The 23,388-nt window shown below is 43.3% G+C and overlaps 1 protein-coding gene across 1 annotated transcript; it reads left to right on the forward strand.

Moving 5' to 3' along the window:
- The first annotated feature begins 306 nt into the window (after positions 1-306).
- Positions 307-23,088, forward strand: LOC124788855 (trypsin-2-like). The gene is made up of 3 exons (XM_047256139.1): positions 307-333; positions 7,917-8,237; positions 22,711-23,088. The coding sequence occupies exons 1-3, from the start codon at positions 307-309 to the stop codon at positions 23,086-23,088; spliced, it is 726 nt and encodes a 241-aa protein (XP_047112095.1).
- Positions 23,089-23,388: the final 300 nt, after the last annotated feature.

The raw sequence follows: 23,388 nt of genomic DNA on the forward strand, positions 1-23,388 counted from the left end.
GCAGGAATTTAATTTTTCCAGCCACCAGATGGGCTACGAATTTGGCAATATCCAACGTTTTTTGAAGAATACTTGCAGTGCGACTTAGCAGCTAAAAATTTGACAGTGTGTTTCTTTCATAGTGACTGCGAATAAAAATGTGGACAAGAACCTAGTGATTTTAATGGAACAAGCATTAAACGCTTTATCGTCAAGGAAGAAAGAGATGGTACCACTAGTAATGTATTTTAAGTATTGTTGCAGAAGCTGAGAAGCAACCAGCACAGGTAGTCATCTCATACAGAATATCTGGCTGTGCGATGAGTAATGAGATCTGTAGTAGTTGCTGGAAAGGTAAGTGCCAAGTGCCAAGTTCCCATCCTGAGTCCAACTCAGGCGTAACATCAGGGCTAAGAAATGAGCTTAAGCATGACAAATGCAGCCAGGCTACCAAGAGCATGCAGGAGTATGCACTCCAGACTGCATGCTTGGACATGATAGCATCTTCAGCTGCTGATGGAAGTGTCACTTCAGTGATGCAGGGGTAGACACCAGTGGGCCTCTAAACAAACTGCTCAGTTCCCTGGGCACAAAATGCATACCACAGAACATGTGAGATGTTATAAGGAGAAGGAGCTTGAGATAGGCATTCGTGGACCCATGTGTGTTGGTACAGCTGAATCTCAGGTGCCAAAGGACATGTTCAAAAACTATCAGACACATGTGATTCATTGTCTCAGGAGGACAGCGTAGACAATAAGTGAAGGATGTGTGGACAGTAGACTGTGACTTAATGATATAACCTGCCTCAATAGAGCTTATTCGATATCGATGATGTAAATTTAGTATTTTCTTAAACAATATCCTTCGTTATTATGAGTGTAAAATAAGGGTTCTCTATTTTTTCATTTTTTGAGAATGTGTAAAATATTTTTAAAAATCCTTTATAATATAAAACAAATTTTTTATCTGCCGTCTCTGTATAGTATGGTTTGTTTTTTTGACTGCTGTTTAAATATAAGTACTGCTAGTTTTTACTGTTGTGTTTGATAGTGTAGTGAGTGAGTGAGTGAGACACTGTGGAAATACTTATCATCAAGATGTAAGTAAAGAAACGACCCACCTGGTCCAACAATCCACAAATAAAGCAAAAGTAAATGAAAAAGAAAGTAGTACTCTAACGATAGAATAACGGGAGGAAATAAGAAACAAATTCAAGCCCAAGTTTATTATAAAATGGATAAACATTGCCACATAAAACGAGACAAAGAATATCAGTGAGTGCATCTGAAGTGCATCAAAAGTGATGCTAAGATCTGTGTTAGCCAGATATTCCTGTCACAAAACACCCATCTTCAATTTTATGGTCTCAAATTGAGGATGTCATTCTGGAATCCTCGAACTGAAACAAAATTACCAGAGGTGGGTAGTGAGAGGGAATACATAGCTTGTTTAATTATCACTGAGCAACGAAGAGGGGTGGGGGGGGGTGACAAGATGTTGGAAAGAAACAATACAGGAATGGCGTAAGCCAACTACTAGAGGCCAGTGAGTTTTGAGTCTCGGAATATTTGTCGTTGTGAAGTTGTAAGGATGGAGAAAAAACTCGTTAACGTTGAAGGTGAGGGGGCTGACTATTTAAAAGGCCGAACGTAGCGGACCAGTCCGCTGGCGTCAAGCATTCACTTCCAAAAACATGGGAGCTGAAATTGGACGCTTTCACGTAACGAAACTCTGCTCTATTACGAATTCAAACGTTTAATCGCCAATTTCTGTACGTATCATAACCCAACCGTTCTCAAAATTCAAACGAGCACCAGAAGCTGGGCTGGACATTGGCCAGAGTAGTTCACTTTGTACCACAGTTGGACAAGCACAGAGATGACGAATAACTTGACCACTTTATTAGAGACCGAGATGAGATATAATGGTGCTTCACTATTTTAGAATAATAGATAGAGTCTTTGTAGTTAGGCCTACATATTCGGCATCCCCCTCTCACTGCCACTGTCTATGTATGACTCTCTCCCATTGTCTCCTTTTTCTCCCATTGATTTCCAGTATATCACATTGCCACCATTTGCTGTCTCAATTACACTGCTTCCTTTTGTCTTTCTTTCCCACTGCCACTGTCTCCACCATAACTCGGCAGCTAAAAAAATCTTGTGGTACCAATTTATTTTTCCCCTATTTTCAAGTGATTGAAATATCGGTCCAAAATGTGCCGTCCCAATATCTGTTATAGTTCGCCGGTCTCGGAGGCTCCAGACTTCCAAGCCTATGTATGATCTCGACTCGTCTCTATTTTTAATTTCCAATGACTCCTCTCTCTTTTGCTCCCACTGCTTCTATCTCCATGCATCTCTTCTTCCCTTTTACTGCCACTATCTTTCACTGACCATCAATGTCTCCCCTCGCTTTGGCTCCCACTGCTGTTGTCTTCGTCCATCTCCCTTTCTTTTTCACTGCCACTTTCTTCCTCCCACCACCAAAGTCTCCTCTCTCTTTCCCACTGGCACTGTCTCCTCTCTCTTCCACAGTCACGGTCTCTTTCAAACTCTCTTTCAGCACAAAAAGCGCGAATTTGTTGGCATGTCAAAATTTTTGGCGAGGTAGGCGGAATGAGGAAGTTGGGTCCCCACTTTTCTGCCACAGTCTTTTAAAGTGAACCATATTCGTCTTTTTTATGCTCCTACAGGAGAATTTTTCAGCTCGTTCCCGCTGCTTGTATGACACTGCTTCCATAGGTCAGTAAAGTTTCGATAATTTATTTACCTACTTCGATACATTTACTATACTTCGAAAAATATAAACAACAAATAACTATGCATAACACAAGATTAACATAAAATTGTCTTTTTTTACATTTTTTATGGATACTTTGGGCATCGATCACAATTATTTGAAAACTCTTGGCTTATTATTTGTACCTTAAAGGAGTAAAAATACTATTAGACATATTTCACTGAATTTATGTCTTTCCAGCTTTACTTAATCTTCGTCATTCGTTTCGTCCAAATACAGAATGAGTCCCAAGTTAAATTTAAAAAAAATTTAAAGCCGCCGTCTGAAGAACAAAAACAAAAGTTTTAAAGTGATGCAGGTACTACAAATGTACAGTAAAAGCTGAACACACCACAGAATAGATGCTTCCTCTCGTTTAAAGTATGCGCAGGACTACCATCCAAAACAAGTTCACTTTACACTACTCATAATATTTTAGGCTACATCTGAAGTACATATCAAAAACTTCGGTGCTCGATTTGCAAGTACAAAGAATTTCGTACGACAAAATATTTTTTTACGATAAGATACGATACTGCAGCGCCTGTGCTATTCACAATGCACTGTTTCCTCGGATATACATGAACATCCGAACGAACACACACTGCAACGACCACGGCCGTAATGAAATGCATACATCGTACTTGTGTACAACACTGGCACTCTTCATCTTTTTTATCCGCCGACACCGTGCAAGTGACTTTCATTCAAATGTCTCTCCTGTACGGGAATATACATAATGAATGAGCGAGAGCAGGTTGGAGACACATGGTTGACGATATATGAAAGCATGGGTCTGAATGTGAATCGCGCTCTGATGTCTAATGGTAAGGCGACCGCCCACGACAACTGGAAGATCCGAGTTCGAGTCCTGATCTGGCACAAATTTTCATTGTCACCATTCCATCATACAGCTGATGGTTGCTTGTATTTGCAGTGCGAATGTATTTCATGTGGATAATTTTTTATAAGGTGCTTACGCCGCCAGTTGGCACCATCGAATAATTTCCACGTCAAGACAGATTGTATATGCGTGAAATACCCGTTATACAGAGATAGCACTTCATAAAGCTTTATTGGCGAAAAAATGGAGCTTAAAAACGTAGTCTAGTGACCTTAGAAACCCTTCGGTGACATCAGAACTCTTGTCATGTTTTCACCAGGTCAGTTAAAACTGCATTACGCTTCAGACTGGATGTTACGCACATAAAAACGTGCATAAGTACGGTGAATTTTAATCTCTGAATCTCGGTAACGGATAATGGTATCGGAAAATGTTTCGGGGGTCCCCGAGAACATTATCTTAAGAGCATATAGCAAAAATTTCGACTATTTGCCATGAATAGAAAATATAAAAGTGGTATGCCCACAATTGGTACTTTTGGTACCCAAAAAAGATGGTTTTTGGGTGTATCTTGATAACTGATGCAACATTTTGGAAAATAAGAAAATGGTGTTTCTAGATGAATGCTTAAAGACGGTAGAGTTAAAATTTGAGCCATTTCCTGCAGTTAGTAATATAGATAATTGTGGCCCACGCTGAAAAATGCCTAAAACTGTTTTTTGCTGTTTTTTGGCACCACCCACGGAAAAATGATGCTTTTGTAAGTCGCCTGAAGTCCATCCTAGACCATTTGTAATGCAAAACAACCAGTCGATTTGCTTAAATTGTCTGGGCTACAGGAAGTGTGTAATATTTAAATTTTGACCATATGCTGTAGGACTTTTACAGTGTGCCTATTCTTCCGATAGGTATACAAATAGTCGCTAGGCCAAGGGCTAGCCAAAACATGTGAGCTATTATCTCTGTGATCGGTATAACCTAATATATGATGCCTTGAAAATCGCATTTTCGCGCGAGGATTTTTGGATCAGATTCGTATCAAGCACTGTCGTTCACGGGCCGATCATCCCCCTTACCTTGTTGGAGTGTATGCCAGACGAAGTATGGTGGTGACCATCAATGTTGCCATGTGTTAATGCATTTGACTTTTCACATTACACTGGAACGATCCGTTGCGCACAGCAGAGACCAAAGATAAGAGATGATGAAATTAAGCGACAGATCCACAAACAGAAAGTCCGTCATCAGATACTTAAGCGACTTCTTGGACGAAAGGAAAAATTATAGTGCGTATATTAAAGAAAGGAGCAAGACAGGTAGGAACATAATGTACAAAATTATTAGTCCAGCTACTTACGATTAAAGGCTATCAATGCAAACAATAAGAACGTAACATGACGCTGTTCTGATCTTGGGATATTACGTGAGTGCCAGGGCGCACAGACTTCTGCTCAGGACACCAACTTGACAGATAACAGGGTGCAACGTGGAATACTTGTTCAGCTGTCGGGAGCTAGCACTGTGTCAGTTGAGGTGCTGCAAGTAATACTTGGAACATGTCCGCTCGATCTCCAGATACGGAGAAAAGAGGCGATATATTGGCTGAAGAAGGGACAATACCAATAACTGCTGAACTTAATAGGAATAGAGGCCACAGGGAAGCATAAAATTCGCAATTATATCCTCCACCTGTGGCAGAAACGACGGGATGAGTTCTAAACAGCTAGGTGCGCCTAAGGTTTTCTGCCAAATATAAAACAGACGGGGAATGTGACCCCTGAGTCCGTCAGGAGGCCTGGTGCACTTCTTGTCTGGCGCCTAATGGCTTCGAATTGGTAGAAGACCTACCTCCGAGTGTTCCTGTGGTGAAGAAGGCACGTCAGAACATACTATTTCCAGATGTCTGTTGTATGCCTATTTTGCTGATACTGATCGGCAGCAACTGGTTTGGCACAAAAGACTCGATGTCGAGGAGATTCTGTGTTGCATAGCAGAGTGGCAGATCCTGAATGATATCACTGTCACTTAGGTAGTGCATGATCTTATCAATCAACTGCCGTCTTCTGCACTGCAGGATGCTGCGGCAGAACATCGAGAAGCGACGCAGTGAAGACAGTTGAGGTCAACATTTGTGGTAGAACAGCCAGCACCGCATCCACGGCCACCATAACAACCCCAGAGAGAAACACAGCCGTTGGCCGTGTCTCGCTACCCAAGGAACGTCAGCCCCGATAGCTGAGTGGTCAGCGTGACGAATTGCCGTCCTATGGGTCCGGGTTCGATTCCCGGCTGGGTCGGGGATTTCCTCCGCTCAGGGACTGGCTGTTGCTCTATCTTTATCATCATTTCATCCCCATCCGGCGCGCAGGTCGCTCGATGAGGCGTCGAATGTAATAAGACCTGCACCAAGGCGGCCGGACCTGCCCCGCAAGGGGCCTCCCGGTCAATGACGCCAAACGCTCATTTCCATTACCCTAGGAACTACACTCCTGGAAATGGAAAAAAGAACACATTGACGCCGGTGTGTCAGACCCACCATACTTGCTCCGGACACTGCGAGAGGGTTGTACAAGCAATGATCACACGCACGGCACAGCGGACACACCAGGAACCGCGGTGTTGGCCGTCGAATGGCGCTAGCTGCGCAGCATTTGTGCACCGCCGCCGTCAGTGTCAGCCAGTTTGCCGTGGCATACGGAGCTCCATCGCAGTCTTTAACACTGGTAGCATGCCGCGACAGCGTGGACGTGAACCGTATGTGCAGTTGACGGACTTTGAGCGAGGGCGTATAGTGGGCATGCGGGAGGCCGGGTGGACGTACCGCCGAATTGCTCAACACGTGGGGCTTGAGGTCTCCACAGTACATCGATGTTGTCGCCAGTGGTCGGCGGAAGGTGCACGTGCCCGTCGACCTGGGACCGGACCGCAGCGACGCACGTATGCACGCCAAGACCGTAGGATCCTACACAGTGCCGTAGGGGACCGCACCGCCACTTCCCAGCAAATTAGGGACACTGTTGCTCCTGGGGTATCGGCGAGGACCATTCGCAACCGTCTCCATGAAGCTGGGCTACGGTCCCGCACACCGTTAGGCCGTCTTCCGCTCACGCCCCAACATCGTGCAGCCCGCCTCCAGTGGTGTCGCGACAGGCGTGAATGGAGGGACGAATGGAGACGTGTCGTCTTCAGCGATGAGAGTCGCTTCTGCCTTGGTGCCAATGATGGTCGTATGCGTGTTTGGCGCCGTGCAGGTGAGCGCCACAATCAGGACTGCATACGACCGAGGCACACAGGGCCAACACCCGGCATCATGGTGTGGGGAGCGATCTCCTACACTGGCCGTACACCACTGGTGATCGTCGAGGGGACACTGAATAGTGCACGGTACATCCAAACCGTCATCGAACCCATCGTTCTACCATTCCTAGACCGGCAAGGGAACTTGCTGTTCCAACAGGACAATGCACGTCCGCATGTATCCCGTGCCACCCAATGTGCTCTAGAAGGTGTAAGTCAACTACCCTGGCCAGCAATATCTCCGGATCTGTCCCCCATTGAGCATGTTTGGGACTGGATGAAGCGTCGTCTCACGCGGTCTGCACGTCCAGCACGAACGCTGGTCCAACTGAGGGCCAGGTGGAAATGGCATGGCAAGCCGTTCCACAGAACTACATCCAGCATCTCTACGATCGTCTCCATGGGAGAATAGCAGCCTGCATTGCTGCGAAAGGTGGATATACACTGTACTAGTGCCGACATTGTGCATGCTCTGTTGCCTGTGTCTATGTGCCTGTGGTTCCGTCAGTGTGATCATGTGATGTATCTGACCCCAGGAATGTGTCAATAAAGTTTCCCCTTCCTGGGACAATGAATTCGCGGTGTTCTTATTTCAATTTCCAGGAGTGTAGAACCGGTGTGATGTCGGCCGGCGTGCGGGTCTGCGCCTTACCAGCAACAACTACGCCCCCTCGGAGGAGGGAAATCGTTCGGTGCAAGCTGGGAGCCGACAATCAAACGGAAGAGGCAGAGGCAATTCAAAGAACCGGCAGAGCATGCCCGCGTGCAGATCACTTCCCAGAAGAAAGCATATAGAGCTTTTTAATGGACACACTCGTCTTCTTATCACAATAGTCGAACCGATTAAAGTGAAGTGTTACTTTAATCTAATCAGCAGCTTTATATACATGCTCTTCACAGAGTCGCCAAAGTGTCTCAGCTGGACTCCATAAACATCTTAACTGTAGACACAAACATGTGGAAGATCGTAGTGTGTGCATTAACAGTGGCCTCGTGTTGGTTAACTGTGCAGAGCGCACCACGGATAGTGAATGGCACCGGCGTCGACATCGAGGACTACCCGTGGATGGCGTCCATTCAGTTCGAGTACCAGCACAAGTGCGGCGGCATCATCATCAGCGAGACTTGGGTACTGACCTGTGCAGAGTGCGTACAAAAGTTCGACCCCTCGTACTACTTCGTACGCGTCGGCACGTCCATCCGGGAGAGCGATGGGATCATCTACAATGTCACCAAGACCGCCCACAACAGCCACTACAGCTCCACCTCCATGGACTACGACATCGGAGCAGCGCAGATTCTGGGCACCTTCACCTTCAATGAGAAAATTCAGGTAAATTAATAAATATTTGTTAGCCAATGCCTTTTCGCCAAATTTTGAAAAGCACAACAGATGCAATTTAGAACTTCTAAGAGGTTTACTCCCAAGTATTTGTGAAAACTGCGGTGACAAATAGATAGAAGAAGATGACAAAGTTAAATTCATGGGCTTACAATCTACTATGTCTATACTAATGACGACGCTGTAGAAACGTCGTGTCTGTCTGTTTTGTTTCGAAACGCTAACCTCCAAAACTACTAGACGGATTTTCATACAGCTTTCACAGGAAAGTTGAGCGCAGCTTGCGGCAACGTATATGTTCTATTTCATAAAATCGGATCACGAGAAAAAGCTATCGTGGTTTAAAGTTTGTCTAGACCCCTCGTATCTATTTGTCTGTTTGAAAACGCTTATCCCTCAAACTACTAGGCAAATTTTCGAGGTGTGTTCACAGGTAACTTGAGCGTAGTATGGGGGAGCAAACAGACTTTATTTCAGCACAATCAAGATATCGTAATTTAAAGTGTTATCTCGTTTGATGAATTCTGGATGTAGATAGAGGGGAATGGAGGATCAGATACAACCAAGAGCTTGAGGAACTATACCAGCAGCCCAACATAGCGGGAACTGTCAAAGCCAAACGAATGCAGTGGTCCGGCCATGTGACCCGGATGGGGGATCACAGATGGCCTCGGAAGCTCCTGGATTTCACACCCACAGGAAAGAGACCGCCAGGGAGACCCAAGAAGCGTTGGAGGGATGGACTCCATGAAGATTTAAACCAAGTGTCAATAGATGTAGACGGATGGCGGATAGCAGCAATGGACAGAATACAGTGGAGGAGGAAACTTGTACATGCGTTTGGTCCACTAGGCCTGATCGTGTCGTAGTAGTAGTAGTAGTAGTAGTAGTAGTAGTAGTTGAAGAATATAACATGCCATAGGGAAACATATTTACTCTTTGAAAACGGCTGTTTACTCTGTGACGTTTGAACTAGGTCGTATTTGTGAAAACGCTTTTATTGATTGATGCATGGCTGGCTCTGAGCACTATGGGACTTAACTGCTGAGGTCATCAGTCCCCTAGAACTTAGAACTACTTAAACCTAACTAACGTAAGGACATCACACACATCCATGCCCGAGGCAGGATTCGAACCTGCGACCGTAGCGGCCTCGCGTTCCTGACTATAGCGCCTAGAACCGCTCGGCCACTTCGGCCGGCTTGATGCATGGTATGCAAAAGGATTCAACATAATGAATACCATGCTTCTCTCTCTCTCTCTCTATTCGTTTAGTCGGTTCCGACTCTTCGTGACCCCATGAACCAAATCACGCCACTTTTTCCTGTCTTGCACTTTCTCCCGTAGACCTTCCAGGTGGGAACACATTGCTTCTGTGATGCCATCGATCCATCTCGTCCTCTGACGTCCTCTTCTTCTAGTTCCTTCAATCTTCCCCAGCATTAATGTTTTTTCCAGCGAGGCATACCTTCGCATTGTGTGTCCAAAGTAGGTCAGCTTTTGTTTTAACATTAGACCTTCCAGGGAGAAATCTGGTTTTATTTGCTCCAATATTGACCTGTTGGTTCTCTTTGCAGTCCATGGAACTCTAAGAAGCTTCCTCCAACACCACAATTCGAAGGAGTCAATTCTTCGCCGTTCAGCCTTTCTAATGGTCCAGGTCTCACATCCATACATCACAATTGGAAAGACCATAGCCCTCACAATACGGATCTTTGTTTCTAGTGTTATATCTCTGGACCTTATAACCTTGTCAAGGTTTGACATCGCCTGTCTACCGAGCAACAGGCGTCTCCGGATTTCATGGCTGCAGTCGCCATCAGCAGAGATCTGGGAACCGAGATATTTGAATGTGGTCACTACCTCCATGGTTTCTCCTGCTATTTCCCACGAATTGGTAGGTGTAGTTGCTTCTACAATCCTCAATATGTTTAATCCAGTCCATACTAGTATTATTAAACGGTCAAGTAACTCTATTTCTTATATTTTCAAGACTAAACTGTTGAAATGATTTCGATGAAATTTGGGAAGGGGGTAGTTCGAGCCCTGGGTAAGAAAATAGGCTACTTCATAAAGTAAAGAAAGAAAATCTTCCCCTAAGAGTGTGAAGTAGGGGATTCAACATGTCCGCAATTGTATTAACGTGATTAAATTTGCTGTATAATATCCATGTTGTATGATGCGTAGTTACTTCAGTAGCACGATGCACGGATGTGCGCTCCTGCCCCCTTTACTTAGCACATGCCACTCGGCAACAACGCTGCGCATGCCGCTATGTCGCGTCTTGGGCACTGGGGAGATGGGAGAGGGGTAAAGTGGGGGGGGGGTGGGGGAGGCGCACGTCACTAGCTATGCTCATCGGACCAGGCAGACAGCCGACGTTATTGTGTGAACAACAGCTTATTTACTCACCATCACTCACCGTGACAAAAGTACTGACATGCAACTGCAGCTGCTCGTAGCAGCTAGTTACACAATAAATTTAGATGGAAAGAGCAAATCACAGAACTGCCTTAAGCACCTAAACAAATCTCTATATTCAATGATATGTATATCCAGATAAAACAAAAAATTTAAAAAGCCGATATGCTTTGCCTACTCTCATTCTGTTTTCTGTCGTTTGTTGTGAACTCAAGAACGTCTTGCAGAGTTCTTTTCAAGGTAATGTGAATAATAACTGTTGCTTCCCAATATATTTATTCCTTAATGCAATTTATTGTAATTAATATGTCTCTTTTCCAACCAATGACTCAACTGATAAAATCAAGTGTCCGTTATGGAAGACTGCATAATATCATTAACTTGCTAACTACCATATCATGTCAAGTTTTGGAAAAGTTTGAAGAATTCATTAGCAATTAATTCCTTCTAATGCAGTGACAATTTTTCTAGTAGAACCAAAAGATGTGTATATTATTAATAATATCAAACAGTGTGGGTCTTAGTAAAATCATATCTCTGCACATCTCCAATGTAGTAAAGTCATTATTGTATAGAAGTGTTATTTTGGTGATTCAGAGCTACAACAGTGTTAAGAACTATCACATGCTCATTGATGTATTATGCATAAACGTGTTCTGTAAACAGTTTTATTACTTCATCATCATCATCATCATCATCATTTAAGACTGATTATGCCTTTCAGCGTTCAGTCTGGAGCATAGCCCCCTTATAAAATTCCTTCATGATCCCCTATTCAGTGCTAACATTGGTGCCTCTTCTGATGTTAAACCTATTACTTCAAAATCATTCTTAACCGAATCCAGGTACCTTCTCCTTGGTCTGCCCCGACTCCTCCTACCCTCTACCGCTGAACCCATGAGTCTCTTGGGTAACCTTGTTTCTCCCATGCGTGTAACTTGACCCCACCATCTAAGCCTGTTCGCCCTGATTGCTACATCTATAGAGTTCATTCCCAGTTTTTCTTTGATTTCCTCATTGTGGACACCCTCCTGCCATTGTTCCCATCTACTAGTACCTGCAATTATCCTAGCTACTTTCATATCCGTAACCTCAACCTTGTTGATAAGGTGACCTGAATCCATCCAGCTTTCGCTCCCATACAGCAAAGTTGGTCGAAAGATTGAACGGTGCACAGATAACTTAGTCTTGGTACTGACTTCCTTCTTGCAGAAGAGAGTAGATCGTAGCTGAGCGCTCACTGCATTAGCTTTGCTACACCTCGCTTCCAGTTCTTTCACTATGTTGCCATGCTGTGAGAGTATGCATCCTAAGTACTTGAAACCGTCCACCTGTTCTAACTTTGTTCCTCCTATTTGGCACTCAATCCGTTTATGTTTCTTTCCCACTGACATTACTTTCATTTTGGAGATGTTAATCTTCATACCATAGTCCTTACATTTCTGATCTAGCTCTGAAATATTACTCTGCAAACTTTCAATCGAATCTGCCATCACAACTAAGTCATCCGCATATGCAAGACTGCTTATTTTGTGTTTACATATCTTAATCTCACCCAGCCAGTCTATTGTTTTCAACATATGATCCATAAATAATATGAACAACAGTGGAGACAGGTTGCAGCCTTGTCTTACCCCTGAAACTACTCTGAACCATGAACTCAATTTACCGTCAACTCTAACTGCTGCCTGACTATCCATGTAAAGACCTTTTGATTGCTTGCAAAAGTTTGCCTCGTAGAACAGACAAGAACTTCCTCCTAGGAACCCGGTCATATGCCTTTTCTAGATCTCTAAAGCATAGATACAAATCCCTGTTCCACTCATAACACTTCTCCATTATTTGCCGTAAGCTAAAGATCTGGTCCTGACAACCTCTAAGAGGCCTAAACCCACAATGATTTTCATCTAATTGGTCCTCAACTAATACTCGCACTTTCCTTTCAACAATACCTGAGAAGATTTTACCCACAACGCTGATTAAAGAGATACCTCTGTAGTCGTTAAAATCTTTTCTGTTTCCATGTTTAAAGATTGGTGTGATTATTGCTTTTGTCCAGTCTGGTGGAACCTGTCCCGACTCCCAGGCCATTTCAATTATCCTGTGTAGCCATTTAAGACCTGACATTCCACTGTATTTGATGAGTTCCGACTTAATTTCATCCACCCCAGCTGCTTTATTGCACTGCAATCTATTGGCCATTTTCTCCACTTCCTCAAATGTGATGCTATTTCCATCATCATTCCTATCCCATTCTACCTCGAAATCTGAAACATTACTGATCGTATTTTCACCTACATTGAGCAACTCTTCAAAATATTCCCTCCATCTGCCCAAGGCATCCACAGGATTCACCAGCAGTTTTCCTGACCTGTCCAAAATACTTGTCATTTCCTTCTTACCTCCCTTTCGAAGACTGCTAATTACACTCCAGAATGGTTTTCCAGCAGCTTGACCCATAGTCTCCAACCTTTTTCCAAAGTCTTCCCAAGATTTCTTCTTGGATGCTGCAATTATCTGTTTGGCTTTGTTTCTTTCTTCAACATAACTCTCTCTGTCTACCTGAGTTCTAGTGTGTAGCCATTTTTGATACGCCTTCTTTTTCCTATTACAGGCTGCCTTAACTGTGTCATTCCACCAAGCTGTTTGCTTCATCCTACTTTTACACACTACTGTTCCAAGACATTCTTTAGCCACTTCTAGTACTGTGTCCCTGTACCTTGTCCATTCCTTTTCCAATGACTGTAATTGACTACATTCAACTAACTGGTACCTTTCTGAGACCGCTGTTATGTACTTGTGCCTGATTTCCTTATCCTGAAATTTCTCCTCTCTTATCCTCCTACATATGGACCTGACCTCCTGCACTTTCGGCCTCACAATTCCAATTTCACTGCAGATTAAATAATGATCAGTGTCATCAAAGAATCCCCTGGATACACGTGTGTCCCTCACAGCCTTCCTGAATTCCTGATCTGTTATTATATAGTCAATGACAGATCTGGTTCCCCTGCCTTCCCAAGTATACCGGTGAATGTTCTTATGTTTAAAAAAGGAGTTTGTGATTACTAAGCCCATACTGGCACAGAAATCCAAGAGTTGTTTCCCGTTCCTGTTGGCCTCCATATCCTCTCCAAATTTACCCATAACCTTTTCATACCCTTCTGTTCGATTTCCAATCCTGGCGTTAAAATCACCCATGAGCAGAACACTGTCCTTGTCCTTTACTCTAACAACTACATCACTGAGTGCCTCATAAAAACTATCCATCTTATCTTGATCTGTCCCTTCACAATGCGAATCAAATGAAAATATGTTGTAGTCTTGTTTTTTCTTGTCCCACGTCCGTGAGAACCATTTGACTTGGAATCTGTCGAATTTTTTTGTTCACTTTGGATCCACGGAATAAATACAATTTCTATTCTAACATGTTTCGTATACAACTTTCATGTAGATCCGTATTGTGTTCATACAGTTTCAAGAAACCGTAAAACTCTGCGCTGTGATGGAAAGGGCAGAACATAATAAACATTTACAGATTCATACACACTCTGTGAAACACTGAAGTATATGGCAGAGTGTACTCATTTTGCTATTATTTCCCCATCAAGTAGAATATAGAGTGTGAGAAGAATTATTGCTCCAATGTCCATGAGTGTGATGTAAATATTCTAATCTTGCTGTACATTTCGCAACGTGGCCGATATGCAGAGATGTGAAGAATATCTCCATATACTTCACTTGATACTGTTCTTGAAAATTTGTAGTTACGCTTTCGCAAGGTGACTTGCTCGATATTCAGGTTCTGTTTCTTTTTCTTTCTTCTAAGATTTCGCTGACGCTCTCCCGTGAGCCAATCCCTACGAGCTGTGACACACAGATACAGTCTTTCAGAGGCTCTAGCCTTAGTTTGTTTCAGTCTTTGAAGAATACACGCAGTACTTGTAATAGGCTTGCATGAAAACTTTAAACCGTGGGGCACTGTGCTTCAATAGCGAATATCTTACCTTTCACATGCTTTATTTTATCGCCTGCGCCACCAATAAACGCAAAGCTACAACTTGCCATGGCTGCCTTGCTTTGCTTTCAAATTCCCACAGAGTCTTCCGATCAAGAAAGTATATGCAGTGATAAAAGAATTTCTTCGTCAGTTACAGAACTTAGGCTGTGGCCAAGCCAAATTCTCCACTGTATCGACTCTACTGCGTCTGCTAATTGCACAGAATCTCGCGGGGTCCTCAGACCATGTTTCAGGAGAAATAGTAAATATTTTAGGAGATGGCAGTGTATACTAATTCGAATTAATCATTCCATTTAACATGGGTCCAGTTTTTATTGGTAAAAGAATTACAGCTGGTTGGAGAGATATGTATTCATTGCGGTGTTGGCGCACTAGTTGCCATGGGTTTATTTATCGATTGTCATTTTTGTTTATACTTAAAGTTGCGAAGTTGGCTTCAGTTTAAATAATTGAATTTTTAAACTATTATTCTGATTTGTTAGGCTGTTCTACTGTATCGTTTAAGCATGCCGCATGTACTTACAATTTCTGAGTATGCCGGTATGGTATTTCGTGTATGGGTTTTGTAGCGGCAATACTACTGCTGCTACTTGTAGGGAACACGGCTGACGATTTCCTATCCGCACAGTGCCAGATTCAATAGTGTTTACTCGTGTTACCACAAAAACCCACGGCACTGGCGCGCAGCAGTAATATCACGTCTGTTCGTACAAATAAACAGAGCTTGGATGAAGTAGAACACACTATTGAATTGGTAGAATAAAGTCTTTCAACAAAAACACGAACAATTAATGCACTTACCGATGTTCCATGCACAAGAATATGGCGCACATTACGTACGCACAACCGCTGTAATTATTTACAGCGGATTAAAATCTATCGAGAAGAAGATGAAGGCAGGAATTTGGAATTCGGCGTTGCCTACTTGGTGATCGCGGAGTAGTACCATTAAGACTGTTTAGTGATGAAGCTATTTTCATATCTGACACAACACTCAAAACACTCGCAGATCACATCGGTGGACCGACGGATACCGTCATACCTATAGAAAGACACCTTTTCAAGAAAGCTTCCCTGTGTGTCCTTGGTTCCACCTTCCCGCCCCCACCCCCCACATCCCCAGAAGCTTTGGCCGGAGTGCGTAATCGAATGTGACTGAGGCATTTGCGTCAGTCCCTGTGGCGCCTGTAGTCAACGAAATTTTATCTTTGGCCAAGAGCATATGACTAGAAGTGGATACCAATGATCTCGATGAGTCTATGGAAGATCACAGCCAAGAAATGACCACCAAAGAGCTTGTGAAGTTGCAGTGTGTTTCACAACAGGAAGTTGTGGAGAGGAGTTCTGCAGAGGGGTAGGTGGAGGAGGTTGAGACGGTAATAGCAAAGCAGCAATCTTCTCGTGTAGGAAGAGAAATGCTGAAAGCATGGGAATTACCCCAACAAAGCAGAGGCTAGGCGCGCTACAAATTTATTTCACGATAATTCTGTGTCGTGTTTCTGCCATGTATAGAAGCGTCGGCAGAAAGAAATGACCAAAGATATTTTCCTAGAAAAAAAGAATTAGTTATGTGTCGTGAATAATAAAGTACCTTGTAAGTAGGCTGTTTAGGTTTTTATGTTGGTAATGCCACGTAGAGCTCTGTATGAAAATCACTGACTGTGCTGTGTGCAATCTGTGGCTGGTTGGCATTGTTGGAATATTCGCTCTCGTATTGTTGGGCAGTTGGATGTGAACAGCGCGTAGTGTTGCGCAGTTGGAGGTGAGCCGCCAGCAGTGGTGGATGTGAGAAGAGAGATGGTAGAGTTTTGAGAGCGAACGATCTGGACGTGTGTCCGTCAGAATAAGGAAATTTGTGAGACTGGATGTCATGAACGGAAACATTCCACGTGGGAAAAATATATCTAAAAACAAAGATGACGTAATTTACCAAACGAAAACGTTGGTACGTTGATAGACACACAAACATACACGCAAAATTCAAGCTTTCGCAACCCACAGTTGCTTCATCAGGAAAGAGGGAAGGAGAAGGAAAGACGAAAGGATGTGGGTTTTAAGGGTGAGGGTAAGGAGTCATTACAATCCCGGGAGCGGAAAGACTTACCTTAGGGGGAAAAAAGGACAGGTACACACTCGCGCGCGTGCCCCCCCACACACACACACACACATATCCATCCGCACATATACAGACACAAGCAGACATATGTAAAGGCAAAGAGTTTTGCGCGCGAGTGTATACCTGTCCTTTTTTCCCCCTAAGGTAAGTCTTTCCGCTCCCGGGATTGGAATGACTCCTTACCCTCTCCCTTAAAACCCACATCCTTTCGTCTTTCCCTCTCCTTCCCTCTTTCCTGATGAAGCAACCGTGGGTTGCGATAGCTTGAATTTTGCGTGTGTGTTTGTGTTTGTTTGTGTGTCTATCAACATACCAACGCTATATATATGATGACTTTTGAACATTATTAAGGTAAATACATTGTTTGTTCTCTATCAAAATCTTTCATTTGCTAACTATGCCTTCCATAGTTAGAATCTTTTATTTTGCTGGCAGTATTGGCGCTCGCTGTATTGCAGTAGTTCGAGTAACGAAGATTTTTTGTGGGGTAATTGATTCATGAAAGGTATAGGTTATTGTTAGTCAGGGCCATTCTTTTGTAGGGATTATTGAAAGTCAGACTGCGATGCGCTAAAAATATTGTGTGTCAGTTTAGTGATGATCAGAATAAGTAAAGAGAGAAATGTCTGAGTACGTTCAGTTTTGCTCAGCTGTTTAAAAATCAAATAACGTAAGAGGTTTACCAGCACAGTAATTCATAAATTTTTCTAAGGGGATGTTTCAACATAATAGGTGTATATATAATTTGAATAAATGTCACGAATAAGATAAAAACTTTTAGTACTTTTATGCATGGAACGCATTGATGTATTTTACATTAATTTATAAGGAATAAATTGTTTCACTTAACGATTGTTTCGCACTACGAGTAAGATTCTGGACCGATTTATGCTCACTCTATGATGTTCCACTGTGTTCATGATTGTAATCCTTTACAGCCTTTGAACTGGTGTGATTTATCATGTAATTGAAATTTAGAGGATTCCTTTTGGTACTCATGTGGATGACTTCAAACGTTTCATCATTACTAGTCAACTGCTACTTTTCTCATCAACAGATATCGTGTGTAAATAGTTTTGCAATTTGTTTTAAAGGTTAGATGTCTTTATAAAAAGGTAAATCATAGCATCACGTGCAAACAATCTACGAGTTCTTCTCAGATTGTTTCCTAAATCGTGTATTAGAAACAGCAGCGGGAGTAGAACACCTCCTTGGGGAACACCAGATATTACTTCTGTTTTACTTGATGACTTTCCATCAGTTACTACGAACTGTGACCTTTCTGATAGAAAATCACGAATGCAGTTGCACAGCTGAGACGATAAGCCATAGGTACCCAATTTGATTAGAAGTCGTTTGTGAGGTACCGCATAAAAAGCCCTGTCAATAGCACTAATTACATGTGAGAATAAAGATCTAGTTGTGTTTCATAAGAACGATATTTTCTGAATCCGTGTTGGCTGTTAGTCAATAAATCATTTTCTTCGAGATAACTCATAATGTTCGAACACAGTATATGTTCCGCAATCCTACTGAAAATCGACTTTAATGATATGGGTATGTAATTTAGCGGATTACTCCTGTTTTTTTCTTGGGTATTGGTGTAGCTTGCGCAACTTTCCAATCTTTAGGTGCGGATATTTCGACAAGCGGTTGGTTGTTTCTGTTTGCTAAATATGGGGCTATTGTATCAGCATGCTGTGAGAGGAAGTTGACTGGTATACAGTCAGGACCGCGGACTTGCCTTTATGTCTTTTAAGCTGCTTTTTTTATAAATCTTTGGTGGGTGTATTTGAGCCGGCGATCATAGCTACCAAGCAGTGACGCTAATCAGTAAACCACACTGCAGGCACCATAGCTTGCAGCAATATGTTTAATTTGATGACTCACAGTGCATATTCTGGTGTCGTGAAATCATGTTTTTTTTAAGGTTTAATGTGACTTCTGTTGGTAATTAGGCAACCGATTAGTCGCTACTTCTTCAGCTACGACATAGATTTTCGTTCTGAGCTCAGCGGCGTAGCAAAAAGATTCTTATTGTTGGTATTTACCTTTAGTAAAGGTCGCGAGTTGTCATGTCTGGCGATGAAGGTGGTCACGCAAATGTTATACGTGTGAGAATACAAACGAAATGGTTACCAGAGTTGGCAAAGCTCTTTGCGTTACATGCGCCTTCACGCGAGACTGGCGCAGGCGAAACAAAGCAGGCATCTCGTCATGGTTATCTAATTTGTAACAATACGATCACAAGAAAAACAGTGGATTAGGAGCGTTACGAAACTCGCGCGTGAGCATAGATGACGATTTTTAATCAGTTTTACTTCTTAGTCAGTTGAAGTAATGCATCACGAGATGTGGAAACTAAAAAGTTGAAAGCATGCACACTGTGAGGTGGCACTGGTTTCAAAAACGTAAATTCAGATCAGACTGAAACTTATGAAATCAATTCAGATCGAAAATTAGTTGAACGCTGCTTTAAACGACTACATAATATATTCTGATTAGCACAGATTACCATTACGGCGAGCAGGTGTTGCTAACTGCACACCACTACCTGCGACAAGCTCTGAGGATAATCCACACCACTGTGATTCGGCCCGTCGAGTTCTATTCACCCCTGTCCTCAGAGGGGAAGTCCTCTGACGTCATTTCATGTGACCAATTGCAGAGCAAATTCCACGGAAGTGTTTGGCGATACCAGTGCTCCTTTTGTCCGAACCGAGTGTCAACAAGCTTCGCAAACACAGAGAGTTCCATAGTTTGAAAGGGTGATACGCATACAGCAAGCAGCTGAGAAAAATTCCTGAGAAGGGTGAGGTGTAGAGTTGGGGAAACTTGGGGAAAAAGTCCTTTTCCTCGCTCCCATCCACCCTGCGTCCGTCGATTGTTTAATGCCCCCTCGAAAAATAACGCCTTACCAGTAGATTTCATTGGCATAATGATTGGGTTTTATAGTTCGCCATTTATTGATTCTCCTAGTTTCTTTTATCTTTTATGCATACCACTGGTGAGAAAGAGGAAAAATCTCGTGAGAATTGCACTAAGACGTCACATCACATTGCGAGCGAGAAACAGGCTGCCACTGGTGTTCCAACTGAATAAAACGAAGATTGTATGGCGACGAAGAAATACGTTTCAATAGTTACATACACAGTGCCAGTATTAATTAGTTGTTGATACTGCAGCTACTGGTACCGTGTATGTAGAAATGGAGAATTTGACCGGTATTATTTCGGTAGTGTCACAGCATTGAAGAGATATTTAATACATTTACATCGCATGAACCTCTTCAAGTGAGTCACAGTTACTATACTGATATAACTGAATTAATGAGAATGTTTTTACAACACCATGTGCTATTCTGTGTAGAACACTTCACAAAACTCGCTACCATATACCCGTCGCAATCATGCATTTCAGCCGCAGACAGTATTTGTGCTACGATATATCTGTGTGTGCAACAACAGTCGTCCACTACAAGGCAATCATATTCTACAGTCTGAATTTAAAAGATACATTCCTTGAAATGCTACGGGACTCTTTATACACTAAAGACAAAAAATAAAGAAAAACCTAACATTAAAAGGGCGTTGTGCAACATAAATGCAAGTTACCAGGTGTGTTTCTACATCTGATAGATGATTTCTATATGTTTATTCAAATTTTCCGCCAGCTGCATAAGAGTGACACTAGTAACGCCACAATGAGGATGCAAATCAGGTTTGCTTTAAAGGGTAACGGTCGTGAGCATTAGTTACCTTTGAGATTCGACGTGACGAGTTGATGTTAGTCAAGAAATCCTTCAAGGCGACAAACCTCACTGGGTTTGAACGAGGTCGTGTAATAGGGCTACGAAAAGCTGGATGTTCCTTCTGTGATATTGCTGAAAGACCTGTCAGGGATGTAGCCACTGTACATGACTGCTGGCAGCGGAAGTGTGGCAAGAAGACCAGGCTTCGGACGGCCATGGCACTACAGAGAAGGAAGACCATCGTGTTCGGCATAGGTTCTGGCGCATCGTACTGCTTCTGCAGAGCCATTTGAGCAGCAGCTGGGACCACAGTGACACAACGAACTGGTACAAATCGGTTAATTCGAGGACAGCTCCGACCAGACACCTCGTAGCGTGCATTACAGTGACCCCAAAGCATCGCCGTTTGCAGCTTCAGTGGCGTCAACCGCGAGCTCATTGGAGGGCTGGGTGGAGGCCTGTTGTTTTATCTGATGAAAGCTGCTTCTGCCTCGGTGCCAGTGACGACCGAGTGTTGGTTAGAAGGGGGCCAGCTGACGGCCTGCAACCAACCTGTGTGCGTGTTGGACACACTGGACATACACCTGGAGTTATGATCTGCGGTGCGATTTCATGTGACAGCGGGAGCACTCTAGTAGTTATCCCAAGAACTCTGACTGCAAAATTGTACGTCAGTCTGGTGATTCGACCTGTTGTGCTACCATGCATTAACAGCATTCCAGGCGCTGTCTTCCAGCAGGATAATGCTCGCCCACATACCACTGTTGTAGCCCAACATGATATACAGAGTGTCGATATGTTGCCTTGGCCTGCCCGGTCACCAGATCTGTCCCCAGTCGAGCATAAATGGGTAATCATTGGACGACAGCTCCAGCCTCACTGAGAAACAGGATTAACCGTCCCTGTACTAAGTGCAACAGGCGTAGAACTCCATCCCACAAACTGACATCCGGTAGCTGTACAACACAATGCATGAATGTCTGTGTACTTGCATTCGGCATTCTGGTGGTTACACCTATTATTAATGTACCAGTATTTTACATTTGTAATGGCTTATTTCACACTGACATTAGCCCATGATTTGCGATGCTATTCACATAAATATATTACCTAGATAAATGTATTCCTAAAATTTCATTACACTACATTAAAAATTTTTTTGTGTTGCGATTTACTCCCGTCAGTGTACTTTGAAAGTATTCTGGGTTTCTTACATATTCTGGATACTTTGTAAATATTGTTTTCTTTCTGAAGATACTCTTTTAATTGGAGTTGTCCATTGTTTCTACAACGTGTAACGTCGCCTTAGAAAAATTAATGGATTACTGTGCTGGTAAGCCCCTACGTTATTTGATTTTCAAACAGCTGAGCAGAACTGAACGTACTCAGAAATTTCGCATTCCGCTCTTTACCTATTCTGATCAACACTAAAATGACACACAATGTTTTTAGCGCAACGCAGTCTGACTTTCAATAATCCCTACAAAAGAATGGCCCTGACTAACATTAAACTATATCTTTTACAAATCACTTACCTCACAAAAATCTTCGTTACTCAAGCTACTGCAATACAGCGAGCGCCACTACTGCCAGCTAAATAAAAGATTCAAACTACTGCAGGCACTAACTACTGATAGGCATAGTTAGCAAATGAAAGATTTTGAGAGAGAAGAAACAATGTATTTACCTTAATAGTGCTCTAAAGTCATAATATATATAGCAGTTCATGACATCCAGTCTTACAAATTTACTGTCTCTGTCCAGATCATCCGCTCTCAAAACTCCGCCATCTCACTCCCCACATCCACCACTGCTGGCGGCTCACCTCCAACTGCGCAACGCTACGCGCTGTTAACAGCCAACTGCCCAACACTACAATAGCAAATTCCAACAATGCCACCCAGCCAGAGACTGCACACAGCACAGCCAGTGATTTTCATACAGAGCGCTACGTGACGGTGGCGTTACCAATATAAGAACCTAAACAGCCTACTTACAAACGTCCTAATATTACATTTAATTTCGTGGCGAAAGTCTAAAGTCAGTGTTTGGCCAGATTTCTGAGGCTTGGACGGCACAATTACCAACACATTCTCTTATTATCTTTGGGCGATCTCTGTGATGACTTCTCTTTTTGCTTGCTATGTCTGAGCAGCCCATTCCGCTGACGACAGTGGAGCCTGAGGCCGGCACGCTGGTGACCATAACTGGCTGGGGCACAGTCTGGAACGGCGGGTACCTGGCGGACCAGCTGCAGATGGTGCAGCTCTATATCGTGGACCGGGACAACTGCAGTGCCGCCTATGACGGGCTGGGCAAGGTGAGCGTCCGCAAGATCTGCGCCTGGTGGCCGGGCGGCGGCCGCGACCGCTGTGGCCCCGACTATGGGGGCCCCATGGTGTTGGATGGCGTGCTGGTGGGCGTCATCTCCTCCTGGGGCAACGGCTGTGCCCTTCCCGGCTGGCCCAGCGTCTACGCCAACATCGCCAACGCCGACATCAGGCAGTGGATCAATGACACCACCGGCGTCTAGAGCTTGCTGCTGTTGTGCTTTTTCCAGATGTGACACTCTTTCGTCTTGGTTACACTATTTCAGCTTGAGATGAATGTAAATAATATTACGCAAATTAAACAGTAATAAAAAACTGGAAAGCACATACAAAAAATTCGTTTTAAAACACCCAGTGAAACGTAAACGGCGTTGGATATCCTTTTTCCCGTTCGCATTATTTATGGAGTTAAAAAAAATGGTTCAAATGGCTCTGAACACTATGGGACTTAACTGCTGAGGTCATCAGTCCCCTAGAACTTAGAACTACCTAAACCTAACTAA

The sequence above is a fragment of the Schistocerca piceifrons genome, chromosome 3, assembly GCF_021461385.2.
Source record: "Schistocerca piceifrons isolate TAMUIC-IGC-003096 chromosome 3, iqSchPice1.1, whole genome shotgun sequence".
Taxonomy (NCBI): domain Eukaryota; kingdom Metazoa; phylum Arthropoda; class Insecta; order Orthoptera; family Acrididae; genus Schistocerca; species Schistocerca piceifrons.